This window comes from Staurois parvus, unplaced genomic scaffold, assembly GCF_062004578.1.
Source record: "Staurois parvus isolate SC_StPar_1 unplaced genomic scaffold, SC_StPar_1.0 ptg000145l, whole genome shotgun sequence".
In the NCBI taxonomy this organism is placed as follows: domain Eukaryota; kingdom Metazoa; phylum Chordata; class Amphibia; order Anura; family Ranidae; genus Staurois; species Staurois parvus.
The window spans coordinates 22123198-22140171 of NW_028317941.1; the positions used below are offsets into that span (position 1 = coordinate 22123198).

The following is a 16974-nucleotide window of genomic DNA, read 5'->3' on the forward strand; positions in this document are numbered from 1 at the left end:
TGCCTATATACAGTAAGCTATAGAATACAAACTGCAAGAGAGTGTGTGTGTGTGTGTGTATATGTATTTATTTTTATTTATTTATTTTCTCTAGCTGCCACTGCTGATTTTAGCGTGTTAAAAAGCCCGCAAAATCAAATCTTCAGAGCTGGAAATTGGCCTATTCCTGGAGAGCGCATTCCTGATGTGGTGTCCTTGTCAATGGGCTTTTCTGTGGAGGAGGTAAGCATGAAAGCCCTTACCAGCTGGTTGATATAAAGATTGAACTGACAGCTGTGGAAATAACACAATTAACATTTACAACTCTGATGTCCCATTGGTGCTTTGCCACATGTTCCCAGTAGATGTGTTGTCAGAGGCGTTCTCCTTTTAAATAAGTAGCAGATGATGATGTTGACCTACCGACATGATGATGGGAACTGTTGACCAACCCTCCACCATGTAAATTATGTTGAATAATATATACAGTTAAGTGATCGTTCAGTGGTGTATTGCAGTGCACAGCTCTTTAATGTGCTAGATACCGATGGACACAGTTAATGCCGTACTGCATGCCCCCTATGGCTAAACTGCATAGTTGGTTTGACATTGGGTCATTGCTACCTAGACATCCTGGTCAAATTTAGCAGCATTCACATATGACCGTTAACCAAAGAATAACTAATTTGCATGCAGACATTTTTTTAAATTTATTTATTTTTTAACTTTTTTTTTATTAGGACGTGTAAGGCTTTTCTTCAAGATACTTTTTTGCTTTTTATGGGCTGCCAATTGCACAAAAAAAGCACACTTTTTTCTAACTTTTAAATTTGAATAATGCACCTGCACAGAGATGCACAGGCTTTGTAGGAAGAGTTCAATCTTCCTCTTAGCTGCTAACTGCTAAAACTGGGGGGGAAAGTGGCAAGAGGAGAGCCTCTCAGAGGCTGCACGGAGAAGTGCAGGATCTGTAGGGGGGGGGGGGGGGGATTCTGTCCTTCTATTTGCTAATAGCTGCTGAGACAAGGTGGTGCTGGAGAAAAGAAGGGTGCCACAGCTGCAGGAGAGGTGCAAGGGCTAAATGAAATAGCCTGGCAGGCCAGACTCTGCCCTCAGGCCTTTTGTTTGACACATGTGCCTTACAGCAAATGGAATACATGGTATATTGAGATAGATATTCTCTTTATTTTTTAGTAGAATATTCTTTGTTAGTCTGTTACTGTTCTGAAAGTATTAATTTACTCCTTTCTCTGCACTATGAAGTTAATAATCTTTGTAAAAACTGGAAATAATAATTTGAAGATGACAACAAATCTGTCAGCTACACTTCATTACTGATTATTATATGAATTTCTCTTGCAGAATCTATCTTGGCCGGGGCTAGGAGTTGGCGACATTTTCCAGCGTCCACGGGCAACAGTTCTAGTTTCAGTGACTGGTGTGGAAAAATTACCTGTAGGCGACAATGAGATTTCATACCCAGTGGAGAATGTGAGTCTTTTGTGGTGACATTGGTTCAGCTCTGTTACTGATGTGGCCTGTTTTAACCACTTCAAGTCCAGACACTTTCATCCCCTTCCAGTCCAGGCCAGTTTTCACCTTTCAGCGCCATCACGCTTTGACAGTTATGACTGTTGTCATGCAACACTATACCCATATGAAATTTGTATCATTTTTTTTTTTTTTTTAGACAGATAGAGCTTTGTTTTGGTGGTATTTTATCACCACTGGGTTTTTTTTCTTTTTTTCTATATACATGAAAAAAGACCCAAAATTTTGAAAAATAAATTTTTTCCAAGTTTTTGTTACAAAGCTGGTGCGGGGCGTGGCGGCGATCCGGGCGCTGGTGCGGGGCGTGGCGGCGATCCGGGCGCTGGTGCGGGGCGTGGCGGCGATCCGGGCGCTGGTGCGGGGCGTGGCGGCGATCCGGGCGCTGGTATGGCAGTGATATCAGCAAATTGGTATGGTGGTGTTTTTGCGCTCACTGGAACAGGTGACAGGGCTGTCTACATTGTTTATTGTCCCTACACTGGGGCAGTGATCAGGGACACTGGTGTGGTTTGCACTGACTTTTTTCTAATGCAACCATAGATCTTCTGCAGTTTGGGTGTGCTTGACTATACCTTTGCTACTTCACACTGCTGATAATATTAATTGCCATGCAAATGTGGGCCACTTCATGCTGCATATGTAACACTGCACTCTCTACGCTGTGCTGTACAGTGCGTACTCTGGTGTTCTAGCTTTACTGATCCAGGCTTCCATGGAACCCTAGGGTTCCTTCAGTGGTTATCAGGGGTTCGAACCTTCAGAATGATCACCTCTGCTCTTAACTCTCAAATAAGTAACCACTGGCACCCATGATCTTTTTGGGAATCTGTAAGGGGGGCATTCTTCTCACTGACCACCAATGTAAGGATGCACCACTCCTTCTGACCATCAAAGAAAGAGGCCCTTCTCCTGCTGAGAACCAGCGTAAGAAGGCACCCCTTTCCCAGGACAAACAAATGTACTGGGAGTTATTTATTTATAACTTAACAAGGGGCCCCTCCAGTCCTCCTGGGGTAAAAATGCTGAGAGAGGCTGCTTTATACACTGTACTGTACGTTATATACCCTTGATTGTTTTGGTGCTGTAGAGCAGGCAGTGGATAAGGTGCTTCACAAGTGAAAGCAGAATAGCAGACATTTGAAAATACTGTGCATACATAGGAGGTACCTGGGTAATAATTTACGGTAATGATTTGAGAACTCATAGGAAGTCAATATCTGCAGTTAGGGTTGGGTGCAACCAGAGTCCCCCATCCCCCTGAGTTCCCCAAGCAAAAGTCATACTGTAGCAATAAATGTAATACTAATATCAATGTGAGAAATGCCGGGAGTGTCTTACTTGACACTTTTTTTTTTTTTTTTTGTGTGTGTGTGTTTTTGCAATATCTGTTCAGTTTATTGCAGAAAGTATTTGTACTCTTGTACTTGCAGCTTGATTAAAGGGATAAAATGTGGGATAGATGGATAGATAGATAGATAGATAGATAGATAGATAGATAGATAGATAGATACAGATTTTCCTTAGCATATTCTTTAATGGAAACTAGATTTGGGCGTTAAAACAATTGAGTATTTGGGTAAGTCGCAATATAAAAGTATTTTAAAGCCTGGCACACTCTCTGCTGAAAAAAAAAACCAGAGGAGCTGGCGAGGGGGTCTCTGTACTAACTATGCAATGTTAGTACAGTGATCTCCCTGCTGACCTATTGTGTTCTGACAGGGGGACTGAAAATTAACTCCTGCGCTACCAAAACCAACTATAATCAACAATTGCATGGTAGCTGCTAACACCTAATTTGTTCCCACAGAACGGTTTATAACAAAAAATAGTAAATAGTGCTGCTCTACCACAGTGACTGTGTGACTAATACTGTGTCATATGTTTTTAATATATATGTTTCTGCCATAACCTGATGAAGTCATGTGACTCATGGCGTAACGCATGGGGTGGAGCTTAGGTGACGCAAACCAGAAGTGATGGTTTTTGCTGTGTGGTTTTTATGATATGCAAGCAATTTCTTAATGTGAGTGCTGTTTTAACAATAAATAATCTATATTTTAAATACTACACTATTGGAGGCTGTTTCTACCTGGAGTGACACCGCATGGCCACATGAGTGCTGAACAGCCGTAAAGAGACCCACACCCAGTTTCTTTGGATGACAGTATAAGTGCGCAAGTGGGTATCTCAGTGTACAGGGTCCTAGTGCATACAACACAAGTGCGCAAGCAGGTACCCAAGCTCATAGGAGACACTGGTGGATGCATAACATGTGGGTTTTTTGGGGGGCGGGGGTTTGTTGTTTGTTTCTTTAATATATGATCTTGCATATGGTTTTTATTAAATCGTTTTTACAACAGGTAGTACAGGCAAATAGTGTACCATCAAACATATAAACATAAGGCACTAGAAACAACAAGTTGTACCATGAACAACTAACCGTTTAAAGAAAAAAAAAAATGTTTAGTACCACTAAGACGAAAGCAGGTGAATTTCGCCTCATCAATATATAAAATAAAACAATACAGAACAGAGGAAAAGAAAAGAGAAAGCAAAGAAAAAATTAGAAGAGAGGGTCAGGATAGGAGACATTAAGGCACAGATGTATATTGAATCCACAGGTTCCATACGCTATAAAATTTCTTTGAAGTATTCTGCAGGATATATGTGAGCTTGTCATTGACCATAATCCAGTTTACTTTATTTTTAAAACAATCAAGTGGAATAGCCGATTGTTTCCAGATGTCTAGCTATGGTGATTCTCGCTGCCAGAAACATGTAAGAGATCAGCTTACACAATTTCTTAGGGACACTATCAGGAAATTTATGAAAGAACGCTATCTCTGGGGATCTGTGAATATTTACTCCCGTCACTGAGTGTACCAAATTAAACATGCAAATCCAAAATGTAGTTATGAGTGGACACTGCCACCAGACGTGGTACATAGATCCCACCCTGCCAGGGCCGAAAACGCATCGCAGAAGCAGACTGATGCATCCTCACAATCCGAGTGGGAACCAAGTACTAACGCAACAACGTTTTTATAATTTGCTGCAATTGGGGTAGTATTGATAGAAATTTTCGACCGTGCAAAAGCAATTTCTTGTCAATCCGAAAAATAGTAGTTGATAGCTAAATCACTTTCCCAGTGCTCCATATAAGGAAGTTTACAAAGCGGATCAGTGAGGAGAGCATATACTATGGAGATACAGCCCTTTGGAGAAGCCCTATTCCGGCAAGAAAGTGCAAAGGCATGATCTTGCATTTGATGTGAGTCATATAGGTGAGGCGAGAGAGCATTGTGATCACTCTGGTGGCACAAGTGGCAGTTTTTTGTCACACGGTATTGAAGCTTCACTGGTTTTGGGCATTATCAGTGAAAGTCATACGAGTTATGTGGACGCACTTTATAAGAATCAATGTTTGGCACAAATATTTAACATAAGGTGTGACAGTATAAATTCTGCACATGTGATAAGGACTTAATTATCTACTTGCCTACAGGGCACTTCTACCCCCTTCCTGCCCAGGCCAATTTTCAACTTTCAACGCTGTCGCACTTTGACAATTGCGCGGTCATGCAACACTGTTCCCATATGAAATTTTAATAATTTTTTTGAGACAGGGAGAGCTTTCTTTTGGTGGTATTTAATCACCTCTGGGTTTTTTATTTTTTGCTTAACAAACCAAAAACAACTGAAAATTAAAAAAAAAAAAAAAAAAACGTTTTTCTTAGTTTCTGTTATAAAATTTTTGTAAATAAGTGATTTTTCTCCTTCACTGATAAGTCCTAATGAGGCGGCACTGATGGGCACTGAAAGGCAGCACTCATACAGTAAAGGAAATAAGTATTTGATCCCCTGCTGATTTTGAATGTTTGCCCACTCACAAAGAAATGATCAGTCTAAAAATTTAATGGTAGGTGTATTGTAACACAGAGACAGAAGAGCAACAATTCAAAAGAAATGCATGTCTAACAAATTATGCATTGATTTGCATGCTCATGAGGGAAATAAGTATTTGATCCCCTTCACAAAACATGACTTAGTACTTGGTGGCAAAGCCCTTGTTGGCAATCACAGAGGTCATTTGTTTCCTGTAGTTGGCCACCAGGTTTGCACACATCTCAGGAGGGATTTTGACCCACTCCTCTTGGCAGATCCTCTCCATGTTATTAAGATTTGGTGGCTGACGTTTGGCAACTCCAAACTTTCAGCTCCCTCTACAGATTTTCAATTGGATTAAGGTCTAGAGACTGGCTAGGCCACTCCAGGACCTTAATGTGCTTCTTCTTGAGCCACTCCTTTGTTGCCTTGGCCGTGTGTTTTGGGTTATTGTCATGCTGGAACACCCATCCACGAGCCATTTTCAATGCCCTGGCTAAGGGAAGAAGGTTCTCACCCAAGATTTGACAGTACATTGCCCCGTCCATAGTCCCTTTTGATGCAGTGCAGTTGTCCTGTCCCCTTAGCAGAAAACACCCTCAAAGCAGAATGTTTCCACCACCATGTTAGACAGTTGGGATGGTGTTCTTGGGGTCATAGGCAGCATTCCTCCTCCTCCTCCACCAAACACGGTGAGTTGCGTTGATACTAAAGAGCTCAATTTTGGTCTCATGTGACCACAACACTTTCAACCAGTCCTCCTCTACATCATTCAGATGTTCAGTGGCAAACTTCAGATGGGCCTGGACATGTGCTTTCTTGAGCAGAGGGACCTTGCGGGACTGCAGGATTTCAATCCTTGTCGGTGTAGTGTGTTACCAATTGTTTTCTTGGTGACTGTGGTCCCAGCTGCCTGGAGATCATTGACAAGATCCTCACATGTAGTTCTGGGATGATTCCTCAGTGTTCTCATGATCATTGACACTCCACGAGGTGAGATCTTGCATGGTGCACCAGACCTAGGGAAACAGTTGTTTTGAGTTTCTTCCATTTGCGAATGATTGCACCAACTGTTGTCACCTTCTCACCAAGTTGCTTGGTGATAGTTTGGTAGCCCAGTCCAGTCTTGTGTAGGTCTACAATCTTGTCCCTGACATCCTTGGACAGCTCTTTGGTCTTTACCATGGTGGAGAGTTTGTAATCTAATTTTTTGATTGCTCCTGTGGACAGGTGTCTTTTATACAGGTAACAAAATGAGATTAGCAGCACTCCTTTTAAGACACTGCTTCTAATCTCAGCTTGTTACTTGTATGAAAGACCTCTTGTAGCCAGAAATCCTGCTGAATGATAGGGGATCAAATACTTATTTCCCTCATGAACATGCAAATCAGTGCATAATTTGTTAGACATGCATTTCTTTAGAATTTTTTGTTGCTATTCTATCTCTCAGTGTTACAATACACCTTTTAAAGCTTAAATATATGACATGATATTAGTCATACACACACTGTGGTAATGCAGCACTATTCACTATATTTAGTTATTTGCACTTGAATTTTATTACTGTGCTGGGGGGTCACCACAGCGCCCCATTTCTTGCATGAGCATCACAGGATGTGTTTCGATTTTCTTCTCAACCCAAGTGAAAACCTGAAAAAAAAAAATTTTAATTCTTACCCACTTTATCCAATGCTGAAAACTTTTGGCTGGAGTTAGTCTTTAAAGTGATTAACATCACTATTCCCAATGATCATAACACATGACTATTGATTTTATGGAGCTAATCTGGTAACAATTGTGTTTTTCCTTTTTGTATTTCTTCCTTCAAAGGCTGTTCCCTACACTATTGATGGTGTTGTGAACTCTATCCATGCTCTGTTCTCTGAGGAAATGCCAGTCGTTTTACAGTTGGCTCCCATAGAGGAGGTAAGCATTGCCCATTAATTCTTATCAGCACCTGACCCAGTCGTAGACTGAAGAATGGGACAATATATGGAATAAAAAGCAATTGTGTACATTTTGTTGCTGTAAGCTAACATTAGTCAGAGTATTAATATGAACTTTGTACTTTAGTGCATAGCATATGCTGTCTCTGCTTACCTTCCTATACTCCCCTGTTGCCCAGATCTGCTGGCAGAATGCCTTGAAATTGATGAGTGTACAAATGGTAGGTACTGGCAGCTGAGATAATTGAGCAATCTAATGCAGGCCATAGATGGGTCGAAAATCGGCCGATTTTTCTTTTAAAAAAACGAACAATCGGTCGTTCAAGTGGCCGACGTTACCACCAATGGTAAAAAAAATCGGCCGATTTTCATCCCGTCTACAGCCGGCAAAAAGTGTCCCTGCAGAGAGCTCTGCTATTTCTTTGACAGTTCCTTGACATTTACAGAGGTTGCAACAATGTATCTATTTGTATCCATTTAGGATACAGATGTTTTTATTCGGAAACAAATAGATACAATGTTGCAACCGCTGTAAATGTCAAGGAACTGTCAAAGAAATAGCGGAGCTCTCTGCAGGGACACTTTTTGCCGGACTGGAATTCCTATTTTTCATCCTTCTTCTTCTCCTTCTTCATCCTCATCCTCTTCTTCTTCTTCATCATCATCCTCTTCTTCTACTTCTTCATCATCATCATCCTCTTCTTTTTCTTCATCATCATCCTCTTCTTCTTCATCATCATCCTCCTTCTTCTTCTTCTTTTTCTTCATCATCATCATCATCTTCGTCATCATCATCCTCTTCTTCATCTTCTTCTACTTTGTCATCGTCATCCTCTTCTTCTTCTTCTTCGTCGTCATCCTCTTCTTCATCTTCTACTTCTTCATCATCATCCCCTTCTACTTCATCATCATCATCCTCTTCTTCATAGTCGTCGTCATCATCATCCTCTTCTTCATCTTCTACTTCATCATCACCATCCTCTTCTTCTTCTTCGTCGTCATCCTCTTCGTCGTCATCCTCTTCATCCTCTTCTTCATCTTCTACTTCTTCATCATCATCCTCTTCTTCTTCTTTTTCTTCATCCTCATCTACTTCCTCCTCCTCCTCCCTCCTCCTCTCCCCCCCCCCCCCCCCCCCCCCCCAGGTCACTGCTCATGCGCAGATTTTTTTATCGGTAAAAAATCGTCCGATTAGCCCATTATTGCCGCGAAGATCGGCCGATTTTTTTTTTTTTTTTCCAACTTTCCCGATTAAAAAAAACGACCAAAATACCGAAAAACGGCCGAACAAATAGCCCACTAACGATCCGAAAATCGGCCGATTTTATTTTCGGCCGAAAAATCGGCCGATTTTCGACCCATCTATGGCCTGCATAAGCCTCTAAACAGATATATATTTTTGGGACCCAGATTCTGAGGGTTAAGTGAATTTGATAAAAGCATAACAATTTAAAAGCGTTATAGCGCAATTGAACTTTCAGATTAAATCTGATTACATACTTTCTAGGTGCATCATGTCCTAAAGTGGATCCCCTCCCCAAAACAAAGTCATTGTTGCATGCAGGAATGCATGTCGAAAAAAAAATTTTTTTGTTTCTATGATTAGAAAAAGGCATTTGGCAGTTACTTATCCTTTAACCACATTGCACTTCCTGATCTTTACTGGTGATGGAGCTAGGGCATCAGAGTTGCATCCAGGGAAAGCTACCTCACCCAGTGTCTTATTAAATCTTTCACGTACCGCTCCAAGCAAGATCAGGCCCAACCTGATCCTTCCAGGGAAATCTTGTGTATACACTGTAAGATTTCTGGCAAAGAGATTTTTTTTTTTCTCTACTTAGATGTGTCAAGTGTCACATGGCCAAGGGGGGGGGGTCAGTTAGATCTCTAGAAAGTAAGATAATTCTCAAAGACAAGCCCGTAATGGAGAGTAAATGTGTCTTTTATGTCTTTCATGACGGTTTGCCTTGTGGCTTTACTGTCTTTGTGATGGTTCAGGGAAAGGTTCGCTTTAAAGTTGTTGTTGTTTTTTTTGTTCTTATGAAAGCAGCCACAACCTGAGTAGTAAAGGCTTTCCCCTGCAGGCAGATGTAGAATTATGAGGAAAGAACCAACCAGAAGTGCATTACCATAAAAAATGTTTAATAAGAAATAAAGTAGGTGGTGTACTCACAAACGACAGTAAAGTCAAAGGCACGTCCATAAGAGAACAGCTGGGTCAACACTGCGCTAAGTGACAGTCCGCAATAGGGAGTGTAGACATCCAATAGGCTGACGCATTTCGAGGACTTGCCTCTTCCTCAGAGTCACATTGTAGAGGTCTGAGACACTTTTTGCTGAGTCGGACCCATAGCTCTGCAATCAGCAAAGACCATGCTCCACACCGATTACAGAGCTCTAGCTCTGACTCAAAAGGTTATATGTCTGACTTCTGCAAAGTGACCATTGCCTACACACAGGGTATGATTCCCACCCTGCATCATGCTGACAGGGGACTGGCTCATTTTTATAGACCACAAACAGTAAGATTTTGCACGGTTTATTTTGATTCACCTGGAATATATTTTATGAATTAATTTTGGAAAGTTTAGTTAGGCTGTTCAATACACAAAAAAAGTGAGCCGTTTTACTTTTAAAAATAAAAAAAAATTAGAAGTTGGAAGCTACTTATAGTTAATAATACGTATGATCTATTGTATTTCCAGAGAGTTTACATGGTAGGGAAGGCCAATACAGTGTTTGAAGATCTTCCAGTTACTCTGAGACAGCTGAGAAGCCGTTTGGAACAAGATAACTCTATCCTCTCATCTTTGCCTGCTAGCTCTTTATATAGGAATGACGAGGTAAGTTCATTATGTTCTGAAATGTAATTTAAAGTGAAGCTATCATCAGCTGTTATTTCCCATGGCAATGGCAGCTATTTTGTGAGCTGATACTGTATTTGTAAGAATGCATCAATTCACTATCAGGAATGGAAGATTGGCCCTCTAGAACAAACAATAATACATTTTCAGAGAGGTTGTTGGGTACTAATGTATATAGGCAATTTGCCAAAAAGGTAAACTCTGGCAAGTAGTAATGGACTTTAACCACTAACCTACATACCTCCTTCCTGCCCAGGCCAATTTCCAGCTTTCAGCGCTGTTACACTTTGAATGACAATTGTGCGGTCATGCAACACTGTACCCATATGAAATTTTTATCATTTTTTTGAGACAGAGCTTTCTTTTGGTGGTATTTAATCACCTCTGGGATTTTTTATTTTTTCTTAAACAAACCAAAAAACCACTGAAAATTTTGAAAAAAAAACAAAACGTTTTTTCTTAGTTTTTGTTATACAGTTTTGTAAATAAGTGATTTTTCTCCTTCACTGATGTGTGCTAATGAGGCTGCAGTGATGGGCACTGATAGGCTGCACTGATGGACACTGGTAGGTGGCACTGATGAGGAGGCACTGGTAGGTTGCACTGATGGACATTGACAGGCATCACTGATGGGCACTGACTGGCGGCACTGACAGACATTGATGGGTGACATTGAAAGGCAGCTCAGATGGGCACTGATATGTGGCATTGATGTGCACTGGTATGCGGCACTGATGGGCACTGGCACGTGGCACTGATGGACACTGACTGCTGGCACTTTTGGTTCCACACTGATCATCAGGGCACACTGATCATCAGTGCCCTGATGATCAGTGTACATGTCCCCTCCGCGGAAAGCCGACTACCGGCTCTCCTCTCCTCTCGAGCTGTCAGCGTGACAGCTCGAGAGGAGAGAAATGCCGATAACCGGCAATTCCGTGTTTACATGTGATCCGCTGTGATTGGACACAGCTGATCACATGACCGAGCCGACCTCTTCGGCTCTTTCCGTGATCCGCTGTGTCCGAGGGACACAGCGCACCAGCAATTGCCCCTCTGCGCGCTGAGAATGGAAGGATGTCATATGACGTCCTATCAGAACGAGAGAACCACCTTGCGCCTGTCATTGTACTATATGGTGGGCGGAAGGTGGTTAAATAGTTATTTTTAGGTAACATTTACAATTTTTATTCAATTCTGTTCCCATAGTTTTTGCAGATCTCCACTTTCACAGAACATTACTCTTGCCTCCATGGCATTAATTGAATATATGTTTAGGTTTGGATGCGATTTGAAATGTATCCAATCCTCATGACATGTGAAAAACTTTGCTTCCTATGGTGCCTGTTCACATATGTCTGGTGCACTGGCGGTGGGGATTCAGTGCGGTTTTAAAAAGTCATGTCCGATTTCTGAGCAGTGCAGTCCAGTTCAGGTGCGGAATACAAGCTATTGACTTCTATGGGAACTGTTTCTAAACCGCATATGTGTGAACAAGAAATGTTCCTGAGCTAATCCTGTCTTGAACCTCGCGTAAACCTGACCTGAACCTGTGAACATTTACTGTATCAATTAGCTTTTTAGAGGGGGGGGCAGATAATGCTTTCGTTTTGTTATCCAATTTGGATACATATAATATATATATAATTTTTATTATTATTTTTATTTATTTTTTTAATTCAGAAGAATACTCAGTGGCATAGTGTTTTAGCACTCCTGTCCTCTGTCCGAAACACAGCATGTTCTCGCTGTCCTTGTGTAGGTTACCTCCAGGTACTGTGGTTTCCTCCTACACCCTAAAGACATGCTGGTAGATTATTCTGTGTCTGTCTTTCTTAGATTTTAAGCTCCTTGAGGGCAGGGTCAAATCTGAATGTACAATATGAAAGAGCACTGTGTAAATTGTCAGCGCTATATAAATATTAAATTTTTATAAATAAAATATGTACTCAACTCAGCTGATTAAAATATCACATTAGTGCAACTTTTATGTAGCATACTGGAATAATAATGTTCAAAGAGAACAAATATATTTTACTTTTGGAGAGATTTCATTCTCCTTTTGACACTATATGCAATGCTTGGAGGAAGGGTTTGGTTGTTTGCATAAACATTTTATTTAACATTTAAGTCAGGTTGACTAGGGCACAGATTAGCATGATAGCAACTTTTTTTGTAGGGTTTGTGACTCCAAAAGTGTTAATGACCTTCCATACAGTTGTGACCAAAATTATTCAACCCCCAATGCTGTAAAGGGGTTTAGGGACTATAGTGTACATTTGGAATTGTATTCAGAATCAAATCCTACAAGGACGTTGTAACTACCCAAATGCAACTAAAATGACATCAATTGTTTATGTAATACAGTAGTAAATGGTTCTTATGTGGTTTCTTCATTGCCACAATTATTCAACCCCTTAAAGACTACCACTCTGAAGAACAGAGGTTCATACAGGTGCTTTCCATCAGGTATTGAAAACACCTGTGGATGTCACCGAGCAGCAATCAAGCATAATAAGCACCAATTAGGCAGCTTTAAAATGACTGTGATTCTCAGCTCCTTCTAGACATTTACTGGTGTGGTTACAAACATGGTGAAGGCAAGAGAATGGTCCAGGAAGACAAGAGAAGAGGTGATTTCTCTTCACAGGAAGGGCAATGGCTATAAGAAGATTGCAAAGATGTTAAACATACCAAGAGACACCTTAGGAAGCATCATTCGCAAATTCAAGGCAAAGGGCACTGTTGAAACGCTACCTGGTCGTGGCAGAAAGAAGATGCTGACTTCGACTGCTGTGCGCTACCTGAAGCGTAGAGTGGAGAGAAGTCCCCGTGTGACTGCTGAGGAACTGAGAAAAGATTTGTCAGATGTGGGTACAGAAGTTTCAGCCCAGACAATAAGACGCACACTGCGTAATGAAGGCCTCCGTGCCAGAACTCCCAGGCGTACCCCCTTGCTGTCTCCAAAGAATAAGAAGAGTCGACTGCAGTATGCCAAAAGCCATGTGGACAAACCACAAAAGTTGTGGGATAGTGTTCTGTGGACTGATGAAACAAAATTAGAACTGTTTGGGCCCATGGATCAACGCTATGTTTGGAGGAGGAAGAACAAGGCCTATGATGAAAAGAACACCTTGCCTACTGTGAAGCATGGTGGAGGGTCAATCATGCTTTGGGGCTGTTTTGCTTCTGCAGGTACAGGGAAGCTTCAGCGTGTGCAAGGTACCATGAATTCTCTTCAGTACCAGGAGATATTGGATGGAAACGTGATGCAGTCCGTCACACACCTGAGGCTTGGGAGACGTTGGACCTTTCAACAGGACAATGATCCCAAGCATACCTCCAAGTCCACTAGAGCATGGTTGCAGAGGAAAGGCTGGAACATTTTGGAGTGGCCATCGCAGTCACCAGACTTAAATCCGATTGAGAACCTCTGGTGGGACTTAAAGAAAGCAGTTGCAGTGCGCAAGCCTAAGAATGTGACTGAACTGGAGGCCTTTGCCCATGAAGAATGGGCGAAGATACCCGTAGATCGCTGCAAGACACTTGTGTCAAGCTATGCTTCACGTTTAAAAGCTGTTATAACTGTAAAAGGATGCTGTACTAAGTACTAAGATTGAATGTCACTTGGGGGTTGAATAAAACTGATAATGCTGTGAGCACAGAAAAGACATTTGTGGTTATTTCATTATAACTGTTATGTTATATTTGTCTGACCTACAAGTGCCTCTTTAATGTAAATGTAAGCAAGATGACTGAATGATCAAAAGCAATGTCAAACTGGCCAAAACACTCAATTTCAGTGGGGGTTGAATAATTTTGGTCACAACTGTATATCTTATGTGGGTCTTTTGATGCTTTCATGGTAATTGAAAACTTCTTGCAAAATCATTGATCAGTACTAGTGCTGGGGGAGTGTAAATTTCACTCTATAAAATCTGTCAAGATACTTTTTATGGAAGGATTCTTTAAGCTATAATGGGGCAAATATTTGAACTTCTCGTCTTTGTGTCCTGGTGACCATGACAGGGACTCTACAAAGATCCCACCTGGCTGCTGTGTCCAGATTTGTAGAGAATGTCCTGTTCTATTAACAGGTTCTCCTTGATTCTTTCACTAATGCCCTGCTAACCTAATATTAAGATTTGTGATACATCATTGCTGTATTATATAGTATGTATTAAATTGTATCTGAAAGCCAATTTTTTTTTTGTTGGTTTTGAATAGAATAGGGAAGGATTAGAACCCTGTCAGCCTTTTATTGCTGCCTGTGCCCTGCTAGGGAGAGGCATTACTCCCAGAACTGACAGGGAGAATCCAAACATTCGTTTATACCAGAAATAGAGGGGAAATCTTCCAATTGGCAATCTGTTCCAGTGACGGCTGTCTATGAATTCCCCTCACTTTTGTTGTGTCAACAGGACAAGAAATAAAGGAAAATCTCCCCAATGGGACATTGATGTCAGAAAACCTAACGGTGGTCTCTACCCAGTGCTATTTCCATTTAGGATGATATACACCAGTTCGGTTTTAAGACTGTAAAACTTGAAATATATAATAATCTTCTTTTTTTTTTTTTTCTTTTTTTTTTCTTTTTTTTTACAGACAGACAGGCTCTTTCTTTCTGAACTGCAAGCTCTGCAGGACATTACAACTCTGGTAAGTAAGCAATCAACTGGAGACTATTGTAGTTCAACTTCAGAATTTGGAGTAATCATTTTTTTTATTTTTTTATTTTAACTGTATACTGTTGAGAATATTTGCCATGATTTACAGAATATATAGTTGAGTCCCAGCACCCACAGAAACCAACAATTTCATATCTGTATTCCAAGCACTCATTCATTGGTGTGTATAGATGGGAACCAGCTGGACTGTCAGTTGTGTGCGATGAAACTGGAATTATCAAATTAATTCATACAAGCGTGAAGCAGATAGTGTCACTGTTAAGTTGAATCATCCAGGATCACCATGCTACAAGTCAAGGGAGTTAACCATTTAAGATTTAGATTTTTTACAGCTAATTGTATTTTTGTAGTGAAAAGACAGTTTTTTTGCATTTTACATATGTAGTGCTGTTTACGTTGAGGTTCACAACTTTTGAATGGCAAATCTGACTTTCAGGGCCATCTTATAATTAAAACTCACTTCTTTTCCATACACCATAGGTTACTAAGATTTACATCTAAATAGCTCTTTTCAGTTTGAACTATCAACCATGCTACTACTTAGTTACCTGCCAATTTATTTGTTTTTATTCTCAAAGCTTTCTGTTGTCACAAACTGTGTGCAGGCAGACTCTTTATTGTAGACATGCCCGAAGAGGTTCTGCAATAAACTACACCTTCCTGCCTGCTTGCAGCATTCTCCAGCATGTAAACAGAGCTACACATTTGCAGCTCAGCTTACATTGCCGCAATGGTCCCTGTGTGCCAAATGGCTGACTCCCTTGCGTGCGCAGGAATGATGTCATCCTGCGCTGGTCAATGAAGATGGCTGAAGACCAACACCCAGCAGAAGATGTCGGCAAGCAAAGTGGACCATTGATGGGGGGGAAAAAATGGTTGATCTCTGCTTTTTAGGTTTGTGTTGGCATAGTAGTATTAAGCAACATGATAGTTTATTTTGCCTTTGAGGCAGTACTAAAGTGGAGCTCCTAGCAAAAAAAATTACTCTCGTTTTCCTGTCTTGTTGACCACTCAGAAGTGAAGGAAGTTTTACCTAAAAAACAGGACAACTCAACAATGAACCACAGCGCTGTGGTAGTTCATCAAGAACTACAAGCCAACCGCCAACAAGGCTGTCAGGACTTGTTGTTTCTCATACACAGAACACCACCATAAATTGAGTGAGGCACCTTCCTTCACTTTTTTTTTTTTTTTTTTTTTTAATTTTGACAACTAGCGAGGGGAGAAGAGATTCCCCCCTCCTTCCCGCTAGCTATCAAAGAGGGGAATATGGATGGGTGTAACATGTTGTGAGAGATGAACTATTCCTTTAAAAAATGTCTAAAATGTATTTTTGAAATTCTGTTTTTCTGTTTAAAAGACTCTTCTTTTTAAATTCAGTATGCACATCTCTTTAATACAGCTTTCTCGGCATAAGCATCTGGCCAAAGATAATTCTCCAGACATTTATTGTTTGGAACTCACTGGTTTAGAAGAGATGAAGAAGCGTTATGGTGAAGACTCTGTAAAATTCAAGGATGCAAGTAGACTTCTGTCAGAAGCACTTCAGAAGGTAATTAAATGTACAAATTTTCATCTTTTAGGTTGCTTTCTTGAATGTGGGTTGCGGCAGTGCCACAGGGCTGTCTCACTATTGGGCAAATTTAAAATTGTTAAATCTACCCCTTTTACAAAGAAGAACTTACACCCGTGGCAAAAATTTAAAACAAACCTTGAACATTTCATTTTTACATCAAAGAAATTTGGTCAAAGCCAAGATTACTCAGTCTTCAATTCTTAATGGTAGAAGTACATTTTAACAAGCCTTTGTATCAAGAATAACAATATGACAGGTTGTGAATTGACCCTTCAAACCAATGGATGTGCAGTAACAGTATCTTCTAGTGGTAACTGAAAACAGTGCTGACTGACAGCGGGATGGAGATGTTTGCATAATGCAATATGATTTGTTAATAAATATTTAACACAGTAAAGCTTTCTTCCTCACGGTGCAATGCGAATCCCAGAAATAAGGAGTTTATTCCTTGTTTTAGAGCCATGTAAATCATTGTTTTGATTTTT

At 40.7% G+C, this 16974-nt stretch overlaps 1 protein-coding gene across 1 annotated transcript in view; it reads left to right on the forward strand.

The window, feature by feature from the left end:
• ATP6AP2 (ATPase H+ transporting accessory protein 2) overlaps positions 1-16974 on the forward strand; it is a 44829-nt gene that overhangs the window by 20192 nt on the left and 7663 nt on the right. The window contains exons 2-7 of the mRNA XM_089673922.1: positions 95-222; positions 1342-1470; positions 7246-7341; positions 10067-10204; positions 14831-14884; positions 16316-16465. Of these exons, the coding sequence (XP_089530048.1) occupies positions 95-222; positions 1342-1470; positions 7246-7341; positions 10067-10204; positions 14831-14884; positions 16316-16465 (695 nt within the window). The remainder of the gene's footprint in view (positions 1-94; positions 223-1341; positions 1471-7245; positions 7342-10066; positions 10205-14830; positions 14885-16315; positions 16466-16974) is intronic.